We start from the raw sequence: 15,224 nt of genomic DNA, 5'->3' as shown, positions 1-15,224 counted from the left end.
AATTTACCGTATTTGGTGGGGGGAAAAATGACATTTTTAACTCAGTTATTTCTTCTAATCTTATTTTAGCTCCTTTATTAACCAAGCAGCTTTAAATTAATATGAAGTTAGAAAAAATACTACATAGAGCAATAAAAAAGTAAGGAAGCAGAGATTCTCAAGCTCTTGAGACTTAGGGGCCTCCTTGGTTTTAAGAATGTAAACAAGAGATTCTGACTCACATGGGACCTATGTGTATGTCCAGGCCTGGCTAGATTTGGCTGCAGAAATGTCTGAAATGACCACCTCTCAAGTCCTTCTTTTTGCAACTGGTTATCAGGGGCCAGGAAGGAAGGGTCATGAGGCCTTTGCTTGGTTGTCTTGGGCCTGGTCTGATGACCACCACAGGAAAACCTCACGGGTAGGGCTTCTTTCTGCATGAAGCCTGTGTCATCACCAGGCTTCTTTCCTTCTTTACTCTGCACACAAGATGGTAAGAGAATTTTCTAGGCAATTCTATGTTTAAACTAAGAACTAGTTTATAGATCTTATTTTGAATAGAACATGCTATCATCAACCACCACCCATTCATTGTCCGTGCCAGTGCTTGATGGTATTCAAGCTCTGAATTTTAATGTGGCCTCAAATACTTTAAAAGCTAGGAGAAATCAGTCAATACGTCTTCAAAAAAAGGCAGGGAGAGGTGGGTATTTGGAGGTTCTTAGTTATTAGCTGATACAATATTCATCTATTAAAACCCTCAAAACTTCTAAAAGAACCCTTCAGTTAAAGATCTCTTATATCTAGATATTGTTTTTGACAAAGATCAAAATCCAGGACCCATTAAAGAAATACTGGTTTCAAAAATAAAATAGAAGACTATAAAAAGGTATTATCTGGTATCCTCCCAATATTCCATATCGCAATCTAGGAGTCTCCTCTCTCTATACTCCCCACATGCTGGAAACATAAACATGGTATCTAAGATTCAGGACAAGCCTCTGCATGAGCCCCACTTCCAATCATACTCTGGGCGTACATGATGGAGGCCGGCATTTATAACGCTCTTTTCTGAGAAGAAAAAATGCCCCAAACAGTGATGACGAACAGCAGCTCCATCGGCTTCTCACTGGTCACTAAAACCCAGCTGCAGAGGAGAAATGCTGATGCCCATCTTACCCAAAACCCTCTCCAATTTTCTGAATATCCCCAGCAGTTCCTGGAACTAATGGTGTCTGTGGACTTTACAGCAGGCAACTCAGAGAAGCACCCCCCTTTTAAGCTGCTGTCCCCAACACCCATCCCTCACCTGGTGCAGTCCCACTCTCACTCGGCAGCAGCGTTCCTGTCACTTGTGCGTTGTTGGGGTTTGCTCCAGGTGCTGTGGAGGGAGGAGGCCCTGCCCCACCCCCGAGGAGCATGCAGGACGGTGGAGGGGGCTGCCCACGCTTTAGTAACACTTTGTGGTCCTGCTGGCAACGGAATCGCGGCGGCACCTCCCGAGGCATGTAGCGGGCGGCGCTTGGCGGTTGTCCGTTCGGCACTGCCACCCTTTTGGCATTGTTGCCACCATTGACTGGTGGCGATGGAGAGCTGCCAATTGGGCTGGCGGCCGATGGTTGGCTTAAACTTGGTTTCGTCACTTCGGGCACTGAAAGAGAGAGATTGGGAAGTAGCCTTTGAAATCAAACACGTTTTTCTGAAGACTATTTGTAAGAATGCTTACATGAGACCAATTCTAGTAAGACAATTCTTCCTTCATCCTACTTTGGGGCAACATGGTCTTTCCAAAGTCCCCAGCACCTTCAGTTCACTGAAGCTGGGGTGTAAGTGGGGACTGATGCTGACAAGGATTTAGACAGCAGTATCGTGGAATTATGTTCCATTAACTGAGGGAGAGAGGGAAGAAATCACCATTCTCTCCCCTAAATCAACAGTCGAATTCCCTGAGGGGCTGCCCACCAGGTCTAAGAGAACATAAGGGCCCCAGGCAAAGCCCTTGTAAAAGTTCAAGGTTGTCAGCTCCAGGGCCCTTTCTCTTAATCCACATTCTTTAAGACCTAACTGAGAAGCCCTTCCTGAAGTCCCTGGACTAGGTAAGCTAAGTGCCCTTCATTTGTGCTCTCCGAACACACTGTCCCTCTCTCTTTGCCACTGAATTTACCACACCATATTGAAATTCTCCATTTACAAGCCCCTTTCCCTTACCAGGCCATAAATTCCTCAAGGGCAAGGAAACATGTGTCACCTTTTTTTCTTAGGACCTGGCAGAGTAGACCACTAGGAGGAACCTAGGGCCTGGAGAATCACAAAATCAACTTAGTTTTAGTTTCTACAGTCATTTGAACTCAGAGACTCTTCTTGGTTTTCTGTATAACTATGTTGTTGTTGCAAAAAAAGTATTTTAAGTTACCTTGTTTTTTTCCCAATTCCTTGTTTAAAATAAAAATTTCACAGTGTAGATACTTTCCTATTCACTTTAAATAATTTGATGTTTTTACCTTACTTTTAAAGATGGCACACAGGAAGTATGGTTATGGGCGGGGTGACAGTGAAGCTACACTCTGTGGGACTTACTGGCTTTCCCCTCAACCTTACAGAGAATATTTTGAATCCGCTTCATTTTACCTGAAGACTGCAACCCTTTCCAATGTGCAAGCCTCTGGTAAATAGAGGCTGGCACTATTACAGAAACAATCATTGAGCCTGATAATTCAGATGATGCTGAGGCCAAAATCCTTGACGCCTGGGCCAGCTCTGGTGGAAGAGTACCGCTCTGACTGCTGGCATGATGTTCGGCCAGCAGTCTGCTCATTGAACTGGCTCCTTTATAAGGAGAGAGATACATCATCAGAAATCAGGGGCCCAATCTATACCCATAGGATATTGATGAGTACTGGGAGTACCAGAAAAAAAAGAGAAGGAGCCTGAAATAACTTCAAGGCAACCCCTAGGTCTAACCTTAGGCAAGCATGAGGCAGTACTAGGCCTACTAGTAAGGAAGAAGAATAGAGGATCCATAATCCGATGAACAAAATAAACACATGTCTTAAAAAAATTAATTGGCCATTGTCTAATGTTATTAATATAGTAGTCTCTGCATGACCTAATATAAAATAGCCAATGGATAAGCAACTGATAAATGAATGAATACAGATGAATTATTTAATGATTCATTCATTTTCTATCTGTGCATGGAAGATTCAGTAGCTGATGGCATTCTCAATCTCCTCGCCTCTCATTATGAGAATAAACAAGAAGCAGGCAAAGGCTGGAGGGAGTCTTCCCAGCAGGGTTTTCGGATGGGAGGAGCTATGTTTCTGCAAGGCTGCCCCTCTATGTAAGGGCTAACATCTTCACTTCAAGTGAACCCATCTGTTACATGCCTTGACTCATTCCCTAAAATATGACAGAGCAAGAGCAGCCTACAGGACTAAGGTCTGAACAACAGTTCAACTAACTTTACAACATCCATAACACAACCAAAGACATGTGATATTATATATTGTGCAAGATTCTTTGTAAAGCTCCTAAGAGCTTTTTCCCACCTTCATATCAGAGGCAGCATGGATCATAAATAATAAAGTGATTATAAAATGAGACCACCTCTTGACTACTTTCCTATTCTTGGTGCTCTATCCCAGGAGATTAGTTATTCAAAACTCCAGGATACAGTCAGAAAAAGCCGGACAGGTAAATGTTAGGAGCAAACTGTGTTTCAGGGCTTGAACGAACTCTTATTTAATTTTTTTCTTACATCTTTCTAAGAATTCAAGAATTTTAAGTATTGAAAGGCCAATCAGAACTTTAGACATGAACTGGAGAGCAGCTGTTAGGCAAGAAGCCTGACACAACCTGCTTCCCGATGTCCAAACTTAAGATATCAAGAGGCAGTCCAGCTCTACTACAAAGTTACAGTAATAAAAACAATTTGGTACTGGCACAAGAATAGACCCACGCATCAATGGAACAGAATAGACAGCCCAGATATAAACCCATGCAAATGTGGTCAATTAATATACAATAAAGGAGCCATGAATATACAGTGGGGAAAAGACAGCCTCTTTAACAACTGGTGTTGGGAAAACTGGACAGCTACATGCAAGAGAATGAAACTGGATTATTGTCTAACTCCAGACACAAGACTAAACTTGAGATGGATCAAAGACCTAAATATAAGTCATGAAACCATGAAACTTTTAGAAGAAAACACAGGCAAAAATCTCTTGACTGGAAGTATGAGCAATTTTTTCTTGGACACATCTCCTTGTGCAAGGGAAATAAAATAAAAAATGAACAAGTAGGTGTTCGTTATGCTTCAGAAGATTGGAGACTGACGAGAATTAGGCTTGAGATGGATTAATGATTGTACATTGAGCATTGACCCCCCTATACTGAATTTTATTGTTGTTAACAACCATTTGATCAATAAATATGAGAGATGCCCTCTCAAAAAAAAAAAAAAAAATGAACAAGTAGGACTTTATCAAATTAAAAAGCTTCTGTACAGCAAAGGACACCATCAGCAGAACAAAAAGGCATCCTACAGTATGGGAGAATATATTCATAAACAACTCATCTGGTAAGGGGTTAACATCCAAAATACACAAACAACTCATACACCTCAACAATCAAATTAACTTGATTAACAAATGGGCAGATGACCTAAATAGACACTTCTCCAAAGCAGAAATACAAATGACCAACAGGTACATGAATAGATGCTCCACACTGCTAATCACCAGGGAAATGCAAATTAAAACCACAATGAGATATCACCTCATACCACTTAGAACAGCCACTGTCCAAAAGACAAGAAATAACAAATGTTGGTAAGGATGCAGAGAAAGGGAAACCCTCCTACACTGTTGGTGGGAAAGTAAATCGGTGCAACTGCTGTGGAAAGCACTATGAAGGTTCCTCAAAAACTAAAAATAGAAATACCACTTGACCCAGTAATTCCACTTGTAGGAATTTACCTTAAGACAACAAAATCCTGATTTCAAAAGATATATGCACCCTTATGTTATTGCTGCACTATTTGCAATAGCCAAGATATAAAAGCAACCTAAGTGCCCATCAATAGAAGAATGGATAAAAAGAAGATGTGGTACATATTTCAGACATAAAAAGAAAAGAAATCCTACCATTTGCAACAACATGAATGGATCTAGAGGGTATTATGCTCAGTGAAATAAGCCAGGTGGAGAAAAACAAATACCGTATGATTTCACTTATTTGTGGAATATAAAAACAAACCAAAACAGAAGTAACAAAACAGCATGAGACTCACAGACACTGAGAAGTGACTAGTGGTTACCAAGAGGGAGGGGTTAGAGCAGGTTGGGAGGGTGAAGGGGATAAAGGGACACAATAATTCACAATCACAATATACATTGGTCATGGGGACGGTAGTACAGCATGGAGAATACAATCAATGATTCTGTAACATCTTTCTACATTGATAGATAATAATTGCACTAGAGAGGGTTAGGATTTAATAATACAGGTAATTGCTGAACTGCTGTGTTGCACATCTGAAACCAAAATAAGACTGTATGTCAACAATACTTGATTTAAAAAGAAAAAAGATATCAAAGTCAGTGTGTGTATCACACATCATGCTACAGAATGTTAAGGTGATGACAGAGGAGAGGGAAGGTATGATTAAGTCTGAATTACTTTTCAGGCCTGCTCTCTTCTGAACCTTAATGATTTGTAGGTTGTAGTGCAAATATTTATAAAGATGAGCTGCTCAAAACAAGTCTTTTTTTCCAGAGAAAAGGTCTGTGATTTAAATATGATCTCTGTACCAAAGGGAAATAATATTATAAGAACTGCTGGGCATCCTATTTTCTAATTTCCATTCATTTACTTCCAAAACCCATTTATTACTCTAAGGATTCAATCTTTAGCCCTCCTTGTTGTATTGCCTTATACCATCCTCATCTTTAAAGTTTGAACTTCTAATTGCCTCTATTTCTGAGAAACTTCAATAAGATGCTTTTTCAGAAAATTCTGAAACAGGCAGGACCAATTCGAGCTACTATTTTCTTTAAATACCTTTAAATACTTTTTGGTATCAAACCCCCCAAAATTCTAGAAATGTTTTAAAAGTAATAATAGTTGAAATACAAATAAGCTCTATAGACTGAAAGTTTCTTGGTGATAATAATCAGTTATAAAGCAATACAAAAAATCTCAGACGTATGACCTGCAGAGAGGTCGATGTGCACTGAACAACTTTTAGTACCCTCTACTAAGTACTACCTCCATTTCGTTACCTTCCACTCACTCCTCCAACTCAATACACACTGGCTTTTGCCCTAAACATCTCCCTGGAAGGTTCTCTCCTCATTAAACCATTAATGACCTTCATTGCCAGTCGAATGGGCACCTTTTCTTCTTTGACTACTACAACTTTGGACTCTACTGGCCATTTTCTTCCTCTGTCTTTGTGAGACCCTTTGGGACCCACCCACTAGCTCTTCAACTCTTACTTTGTTGGCTTCTCATACTCTTGATCAGGGGTCAGCAAACTTTTTCTGTAAAGGGCCAGACAGTAAATGTTTGGGCTCTGCTGGCCAAACACTGTTGTAAAAACTCAACTGTGTACTTGTCAGGAAAAAGCAGCCACAATGTATAAACAAAAGAGTGCAGTTGTGTTCTGTAAAATTTTATATATGACACTGAAATACAAATTTCATTGTCATAAAATATCATTAATTTTTTCCAACCATTAAAAATGTAAAAAACATTCTTAGTTCACAGGCAGTACAAAAATAATCAGTGAATCAGATGTGGCTGAGGGTCACAGTTAGCAACCCCTGCTTCTGACTATTTCCTTACCCAGATTTATAAGATGGTAGCTGAATTCAGTCATGAGTCGTGTCTTACTAAAAAAATTTGTATGTGAATGTGGGGCACCCACCCTCCTCACATTTAAGTTAAGTGAGTACAAACTCTTTCATGCTCAGACTTCAACTATTACTTATGTGCAAATGCTTCCCAAATCATTACCTCCAACTCTGATCTCTTTCAACCTTGCCCTTGCCCTCACCCTCAAACCTATTCCCCAACCCCCACCCCATTATCTCCTAGTTCAAGAAATGTGGTCATCACCCCACTAGCTGGTCAAGTCAAAGGCCTGTAAGATATCTTAGACTTTGCCCTTGCCCATGAACCACTACCCAATTAACATTAAATTCTACTGAACCAAAGCATCTCCATTTACTCCTTTCTTTCTAATACCACTGTTCCTAACCCAGTTCAAGTCCTCATTACCCACAATCTTAAATATTGTGTGCCCACCTATCTGAGCCACTTGTCTTATATACCGCATATTCATTCACAGTCTAAAGGCAGACAGTTGCACCTCTGAACAAATGCCTCTATCACCCCTCTACAAGGTCTGAGGGATACTCAATTAGTTAAGTTTGTAAATTACCTACTTGGGGAAAAAGCCCACCTCAAATATTACTAAATTAGCATAGACTCAAGGTTATCCCAGCCACCAACATGCACTCGCTGTAATATGCCTTCTGGAATAGACTCGGAAGACAGAGTTGTGGCCAACAGTACTGTAATGGTCTATTAACCCAGGTATGCTGATGGGAAGGTGCTGTCCCTCAGCTGTGTTCCAGTGAGGTAAAGGTCATGAATTACTGCTTTGTGTAACAATATCTAAAAAATTTAACTTATACTGAGCTGGAAGCTTTGCCCTGTTGCTCTGACTCTCACCATTGGTTACTTCGGGGATCAGAATAAACTCACTTAAATCCAACAGACAATTACCAAGGGCACCAGAGCCCTCCAAATCTTTGAAGATAGTTACTTGAGCTTCCCAAGGTGGGAAGTCTTCCCCCGGGAGTTAAACATCCCCACACGTTTAACCTTTCCAGATGTGACACAGGTTCAAATTTCTTGACCAAACTGGCCTAAATTCCATATGGTCCACAGAGGTTGGTATTTGCTCTTTTCCACAGGGTGGTGCCCATTCCAGGAACTGCAAATTCCTTCCTAGATACTGCATTTCTACTTTGTAGTTTAAGGTTATGTAAGTTTCATAAATCAGTCATTTCATACTGATAATTACTATTAAGCCAACTGTCACCCTAACATCTTTTTAACAAGGCTAAATTGCTATGTCCAAATGCCTCCATTACATAGTCTACCTTTTTAATCCCAATCTTACCCTTCCTCCCTATTCTATCTGGTCTGTTACATCAATCCCACAAACTAATTCAATTCTAAGTCTAATATCCAACAAACGGGGACATGAGCTCCTACCTTAAGTGCTTCCTATGATTTGTCCCCTGGGCGGCAGGCCCTCCTCTCATACATGTCTTCATATAACCTTCACTTGAAAGCCTTGTCTTATTCTCTCCAGAATTCTTTGGGTTTTTTGTTTGCTTGTTTAAGTAATGGAAGATTAAAGAACATAAAATGAATCCACTTTTTCTCTGTAATATAGACCAAGTCTTACGTCTTACTTCAGTCCTCTGTACAATTAGAGACTCAGTACCAACAGTCTTTTTTTCTTATAGGGTCTGTTGGGAAAAGAGGGGCAGATTCAGAATTAAGAGGAGATTGCCAGAGGAAGCTGTCATCTTTGGGAAGACAGACAGGACCCAGACATGCCAGCTGAGGAAAGAGAAGATGGGATTTAGAGTGCCTCGGCAGGCTCTTGAAGAACAAGAGCTATTAAACGGAGGGAAAAAACCACAAGAGACGAAGGCTCAACATATCCCAGGGATTATTTTTATTTTTCCTCCCTGTCTGCTCCCTGGTCCTACCAATTAAATTCCTCAGGAGACCTGAAACAGGTTCTCAGCTCATTTAGGATAATTTTTAGTTTTCGATGGTATGGGATGGGAAGGGACGAGTATAAAACCATGAAGCTGTAATCGATTCTATGATAGTATCTTTGGAAGGAAAACTCAGTAGTAAGTAGAAAAGAAAGTTTGATTTTTAAGATTTTGGCAGAAGAAAGAGGAATGTGTTTCTAAGAACAGACCTGGTACAAAAAAAAAAAATCTGAGAAAGAGTGCCTAATGGATTTTCCATTTTTCAACAGAAATACCACTTAACATACAGAGTAGCTTGTTACTATGGCTCAACTGGTACTTGACTTCACAGCATCAGAGCTGTGGCCAACCCGACAAACCCAGCCCATGTTCCAGTGACCACAGAGCCTGGATATTCCAGGAAAATGCCAATTTTCTCATCTGCTGTCCCCATAAATCATCAAAAAGTCCTATGAATATACTTCTATGCCAAAATCCTTTCCTAGACAGTATACTGGTTTAGAAAATATGAATATTGTACCACTATCAACTGCTCTATTTCTATGGTAAAGTATACTTTCTACTTTAAACAAGTAATTTACAAAGATCCTTCAAAATAAAGCCTACTTCTGGTTTGGGGAACTGGCTGAAAGTACAATGGGAGAATGTTATTCTAATTATGATAATTATAACTGATAATGTCTTCTCTCAGTTTATTTTATAAATCACTACAAAGCCCCATTATATCCTTTGAACTGACTTTCGATCAGAAATATACTACAGTAATGTCTAGTCACCAAAGAATTTGTTTTCCTAAGAAACTAGCATAAAATTAGTCTATAAAGTTAGTCTTCCATCATTGTGTGACATCCTTTGGTCTAGTGGTCCAACAACACAAAAGTATGAAGAAATCAATCATTAGAGGGCCTCCCATTAGGTCTTGGCCTCTCCTTTACCCTTACCTTCCTCCAAGCTATCACAGTGACATCTGATTCTCTTCAAGTACTGGGGTCACCTGCAGAGCTTCTCAGATTACATCTGCTAGGGCTGTGGCCTAAGGCCAGGAAGGTTTGGGAAGAGGCCCAGGCTTGTATATTTTGACAAGTCTATGCAAATGATTTTAATGCACACCCTAGTTGAGAACAACGTATTTATGTGGGCAAGGACAGGAGCTACAACACTGGCCTCAGGAATTAATTCTCTTATTCTTAACGGGAACTGACCAAAACTGTGACCACCAGACAAAACAGTGTAATAAAAATTTGGAGAAGAGAAAGAACTGAAAATATGTAGACCATTAGGTTGAAAATGACCTGACATCTGCTTCAGTTTACAATACATCATTATTTTGCAATAGAATTAAAACGCATTCTCTTTCTTAAAAAACATATTCTATACTCTCACTCAGAAGATCGTGTGACCATCACATAAAGCACTCCATTTCAGACTCAATGCGTGTCATGGACCAAGATGGTTAACAATCCTCTGCAGTTCCCATCTGTAAGTTAGAGGCCAGTGTTTTGCTGTTTTGCTCTAAAAGATTTGAAATGAGTTCAAAATCATGACCCATATACCTTCAAAACAAGGTAATACTTTTTAATATCTCTTTTGCCTCCTAAAAAGTTTAAGGCAAACCAGACACACTACTCTAAGTATTTTTAACTTGTCATTACTGCTCACCAGTGACTGCAAACAACCGGCCTTAATTTACTCTACACCCACTCTCACTTGTCAAATAGACTGGACGCTGAGTCAATAGGGACGTAAACTCTAAACACAAAAGGTTCTAATGACTTAAAAAGGAAAAAAAAATCTTACCTTTGGTTTTTTGTTCCGTGACCTGTAAAATAAATGAACAAACATTAAGTAAATGAGATTCACTTTCTAATTTGCTATTCCGAGACTACTTTAATTCTGGTAAGTCAAGTAATTCAAGCTGTCAGAAATCCAGAAAAAGCAGCGGGGAGTCAGTCCAGGCATCCTTCTAAAGACAACAGCCACATGTCCAGTTGTGGCTTACCTGACCACCATTATGAAGGGCGCTAAGAATTAAAACAAAAGCATCCCAATCTCCTTGAATGACACAGTCCCTACACCAGGAATGCTGTTTGCCATTTTGATTGCTGTAACTAGAGAGAAGCAAACGGCGTGGCATGGAAGCTAAATTAGCCATGGAGACAAATAGATTACCTTGCTAGTGCAGACTCAAACACCTGATTTCAAATCTAGAAAGCAAAAGTTCAGGGGCCAATCGTCAGAGGCCATCATAGGAAAGCAGGATGCAAAACCAAGCCACGCCACTTCCTGGATGTGTGAACTAAGTTTTCTACTTATCTTCTGAATGGAGATAATAGTAGTATCTCCCTGCGAAGGGTTGTTTAAGGACTAAATCAGATATCCTATGCCAATGCTCAATAAATGTTTGCTGCTTTTATCAAAGTTAATATAAAACAGCATGAAATATAGAACAGTGAATGTATAAGTTTTGAACAAAGACTGCTTTGTTGAAAGAATTTCTTTATAGTAACTAATACATCTACGGAAGTGATTAGCCTAAAAGGTTGGACAGGCTGAATATAATAATGTTTTTTTAAATAGTTTGGAAATGATGATTAGGAGCAGCATGGATAACTACTTCTGTTATTGAGAGGAAAAATAAAGGAGGGCACCTAATTATACACACCCTATAATATTAAATCAAAACCACAAAAGGTCATGCATAAGAAAACCATCCAAGAGGAAAAGTGCCAGAATTGGTTGTTATGTTACTGAGAACATGAAATGATTTTGACCCCTCTTCCCCAACTGTTTATCTTCCAAAACATTTTATAATGGTTTTCTTTGTAACAAAATCATTCATACAGAAAAGAAGTTTGATTTTTTTTGTGGCTGGTAATCACACCAAGTTACTGTTATGGGTGCTCTTCACAATATGCCCCCCTTTGCAGCGAAACCCTGTAGCGAGCCAGTTGTCCAAGTGGACTCCAGCATACCACAGTCAGATGCTGAATCTGAGGTAAACTATCTACTTGCATTGACCTCTTGGAGTGTTTTGCATTTTTGCATTAAAAAACAAGCGATTCTCTTGTACTGAATTTGTGCAGTGTCTTAAAATGATTGTGCTTCCCAGTACTAATTGTTACAGAGCTCAAGTCTTCTATATAACCTTTCTATAACTCCCATTTGTCCAAAAATGAACTGATTTCTTTAAGGCAATTTAAGTTTGACACCATAGTAAACATTTCTTAGAATGCCATTTTGAAAATGAGTTATACAGAAGTCAGTGCCTTCCCCAGTTGTAACAAACTCAAATCATGTCTGATGTGTCTTAAAATGTGGGTTTTGTTAAAAGAGCTGTCCTGTAGATGGTAAAAACCTGGATTATCAAAGCATGTGTTTTGCCAGCACTGAACAATGATCCTTGAGCAAAATCAGCCTAATGAATGCGAATGGATCCTTCTTTGACACCTCTCTCGTGAATAGAAATCTAACAGTTTACCCAGCAGTGGCTCCAGAAAGAGCAAACTGCCACATCCACTTAACAAAACAAAAAGTCTTGTGCTTAATTTGTGAGGAAGTTATTTAATTTGGCTTTAAATAAAAGTCAGTTCTTCAAGAAAATTATGTTGCCAGCACTCATCTAAATGGGAAGACAGACGTGAAGAGATGATTATAAAAGCAACGGAATGAGCAGTGAGAAATAGTGGAAGCACTAAGAGGCACCTCAAGTGTCTGCTGACTGACTGAACGAATGACCGCATATGGGATCTCTGGCACTTTCTCTACAATTCTTTGTGTTATAGCACATTTTATGCCTTCCAGTTGAGGCACTATCTCTATACTAATGTTGGAAACTAAGATAATCACATGGTAAGCTTTGTGCTTTCTCCTTAAAACTGCTAAATCAGAATTCAATTCTGAAATTACACAATGGTTTAGTATGATACAACAGTATCAAAGGCCATGTGTCAGCCTAGATGCTGTGCCAGCTGATCTAGAATATTTCTGAACAAAAATGATTGACTTTTTTTCATATAACCTTTTGGAATTTTATTTATGGTGATTCTCCTCTTTGCCAAAACTTCTCAACCAGTTCTTAATGCAGATGCAAACACACAGGGGAGACTGTCCGGCTGTATAAATGACATTCTCTGCATAAATAATTCTAATTCATTCTTGAATAAACCTACACCACCTTTTATTTTAAATAATTTTTCTACTAGTGGGATCCACAGTGGAAGTTTACAGATGCACATTTTACTAATCACTTCTAGATACTGATATTTTCAGGTTAAGAAAATATCGTTACTTATGTGAAGAATGAGGGTGGACTGTACATGGCCTAAAAAAATTGCTGTTTGGCATCTCCTTGTTACCAGCCTTTACACAAGTTCCCCAGGGGCCAGCCTGTCAACCATCCATTCCCACACTGTTAAACACAAGTTTTGTACCAATGTAGTAGATGAAATGTGAATGCCATAACGGAAAGAAAGCCTTCAGTGAGGTTGACTCTCCCATTACCCCAGTTGGAATGTCAGTGTGTGCAGGGCAGAGAGGTAATGCCCCTGACACCCCCTAGCAGGTGAACCTGATTACTGCAACCTGATTACTACAGCAGGATGTAGCTGTATACCCCAAAGAAGTACAAAAAAACACTTTTGGGTTGTTATCTGACATCTTTATTCAGGCTCTTTACTGTCATTTTAGACAATTCTAACAAGCTCAGATTAGAAGCAACATTAGAAGCAGGTACTCTGATAGCCTAACGATGTGGTGGTGAGTACACCACTATTAATAGAAACAGAAACACAACTAAACTGCAGAAAACCTTAAAGAGCACAAGAGCACCAAACAATAATGAATATTCCTCTTAATTAAGTCACAAAGAAAATATAAATTAAATTTCAAATGTTTAACATGGCAGGGTCATACACAACCCAATTCAGAAACTATTTCCAGTACTGTTTTTATGCTGGCACTCATAAGTGATGTATTTAAATAATTCAGAAAGCCAAATTATGGGAAACACTGTATCTAATAATGCTGTAAAAATATGCAGTGTCCCTTATATCTTGTATGGATTTGTGTTCAATTGCCTTGAGTCTGTTTTAAATCTAGAGTTCCCTCTGAAACCGGTACACAACTCAACTTAACTTCAATAACCTGGCACCACAGTGGGGACACTCAAACCTGCCTTACAGTAAGGTCCTGCTTACCAAGTGCTTCAAGAAGTGGTAATAAGAACTGGAGGCAAATCATTTTATCTCCAAAAAGGTTCCTAAGCAACCCTGTGGAGCCAGAGCCCAAGTCAGGTAATGCTAAAAATGTGGTGAGGTGGGGCAATAAGATCAGACAATGGCCAGGGCAGAGGGGCATAAGCTGAAGGCAAGAGGACAGCCCTGTCGGGCAATCTCTTCAACTAAGTCTTACCAGTTGGCAGCTATCAGCTGTATGTCTTTTTTCCTTTAGCATCTCTTTTTCCCTGAACAAATTCCTCAAAGACATGCAATACTATCTCCCCCAAAGCATTAAGTGGGCACACTGGGAGGTTTCTTTATGGAATTATCAAAAGGTAGACTCATTTAAATGACAGTGCTTTGGTGGACCAAAAAGAGAACATGAGGACAAACTCCAGCAAGCCTTGAAAAGTTATTCTATAAGCTTGCTTAAGGAAATGCAGATTAACTATGATATACATAAGGAAATTCGACAAGAATTTAAGTGTTGATGACTCTCTTGCTTTTCTCAGTATTGTTTACTATTGTTTTCATAAAATCAGCTGCAGCATTACTTCATATCTACTTTATGGTAACAAATGTAGGTCTCTAACTTTCCCCCACTTTTAAAAATTTCACGCAGGCTAAGTCAGTAGCATATTTAGGATGTCAGGTATCCAAGACAAGGCAGTCACTTAATTTAGATTCGTGGTGGATATAAAGAGCGACTTAAATGATTAAACCCACCTTCTGAGTGGCTTCTTTTTTCTTTTTATCCTCTTTCTTCCTTTTCTTGTCTTCCATTAACTGTTCTTCCCTTTCTTGCTCCTTCTCTCTGTTGAAGTAATGTCACACCGGAAGGTTAAACTTCTATATTCAGTCTTTTTGTGTAGCAAATCAAATGCTAGTATATGCTGTGCAAGACATTTCATCTCTGACTGAGCAGAGCGCAGCATTGTAAGGATGCATAAAATCAGCACATTTAATGATACCCGTTTCTTTGCTTTGACACTCCTTTTGCAAAATAGGACGTTAAGTTTGGTTTCCAAGAAGCCCATTAGAGTGAACTTTATACTGTAACTTCTGAAAAGAATACACACACACACACACACACACACACACACACACACACACACACACACAGGATTAATGTATTTCCACTCAGCAAAGAACCTGATTTTGAAATATATGACAATATACAGTTGGCTTCTGGCAATATTCCTGGATTCTATGGATCTATAGG

At 39.3% G+C, this 15,224-nt stretch overlaps 1 protein-coding gene across 9 annotated transcripts in view; it reads right to left on the bottom strand.

Moving 5' to 3' along the window:
* TNRC6B (trinucleotide repeat containing adaptor 6B) overlaps window positions 1–15,224 on the bottom strand; it is a 266,350-nt gene that overhangs the window by 56,522 nt on the left and 194,604 nt on the right. For 7 of the 9 annotated variants that reach the window (XR_012121613.1, XM_073213903.1, XM_073213908.1 and 4 more), the window contains 3 exons: window positions 14,729–14,816; window positions 10,584–10,605; window positions 1,289–1,630 (listed from right to left, as the gene is read on the bottom strand). Coding sequence is in view for 7 of the 9 variants with exons in the window: in XM_073213903.1 (XP_073070004.1) it covers window positions 1,289–1,630; window positions 10,584–10,605; window positions 14,729–14,816 (452 nt within the window). In the remaining 2 variants the exon portion in view is untranslated. Of the gene's footprint in view, window positions 1–221; window positions 1,245–1,288; window positions 1,631–8,268; window positions 10,553–10,583; window positions 10,606–14,728; window positions 14,817–15,224 lie in introns of those variants that run through there. The other 2 variants (XM_073213909.1, XM_073213910.1) reach the window with 2 other exon arrangements.

This window comes from Manis javanica, chromosome 10, assembly GCF_040802235.1.
Source record: "Manis javanica isolate MJ-LG chromosome 10, MJ_LKY, whole genome shotgun sequence".
Classification (NCBI taxonomy): Eukaryota; Metazoa; Chordata; class Mammalia; order Pholidota; family Manidae; genus Manis; species Manis javanica.
Note: the sequence above shows the minus strand (reverse complement) of the source record. Positions and strands in the feature narration are given on the sequence as shown.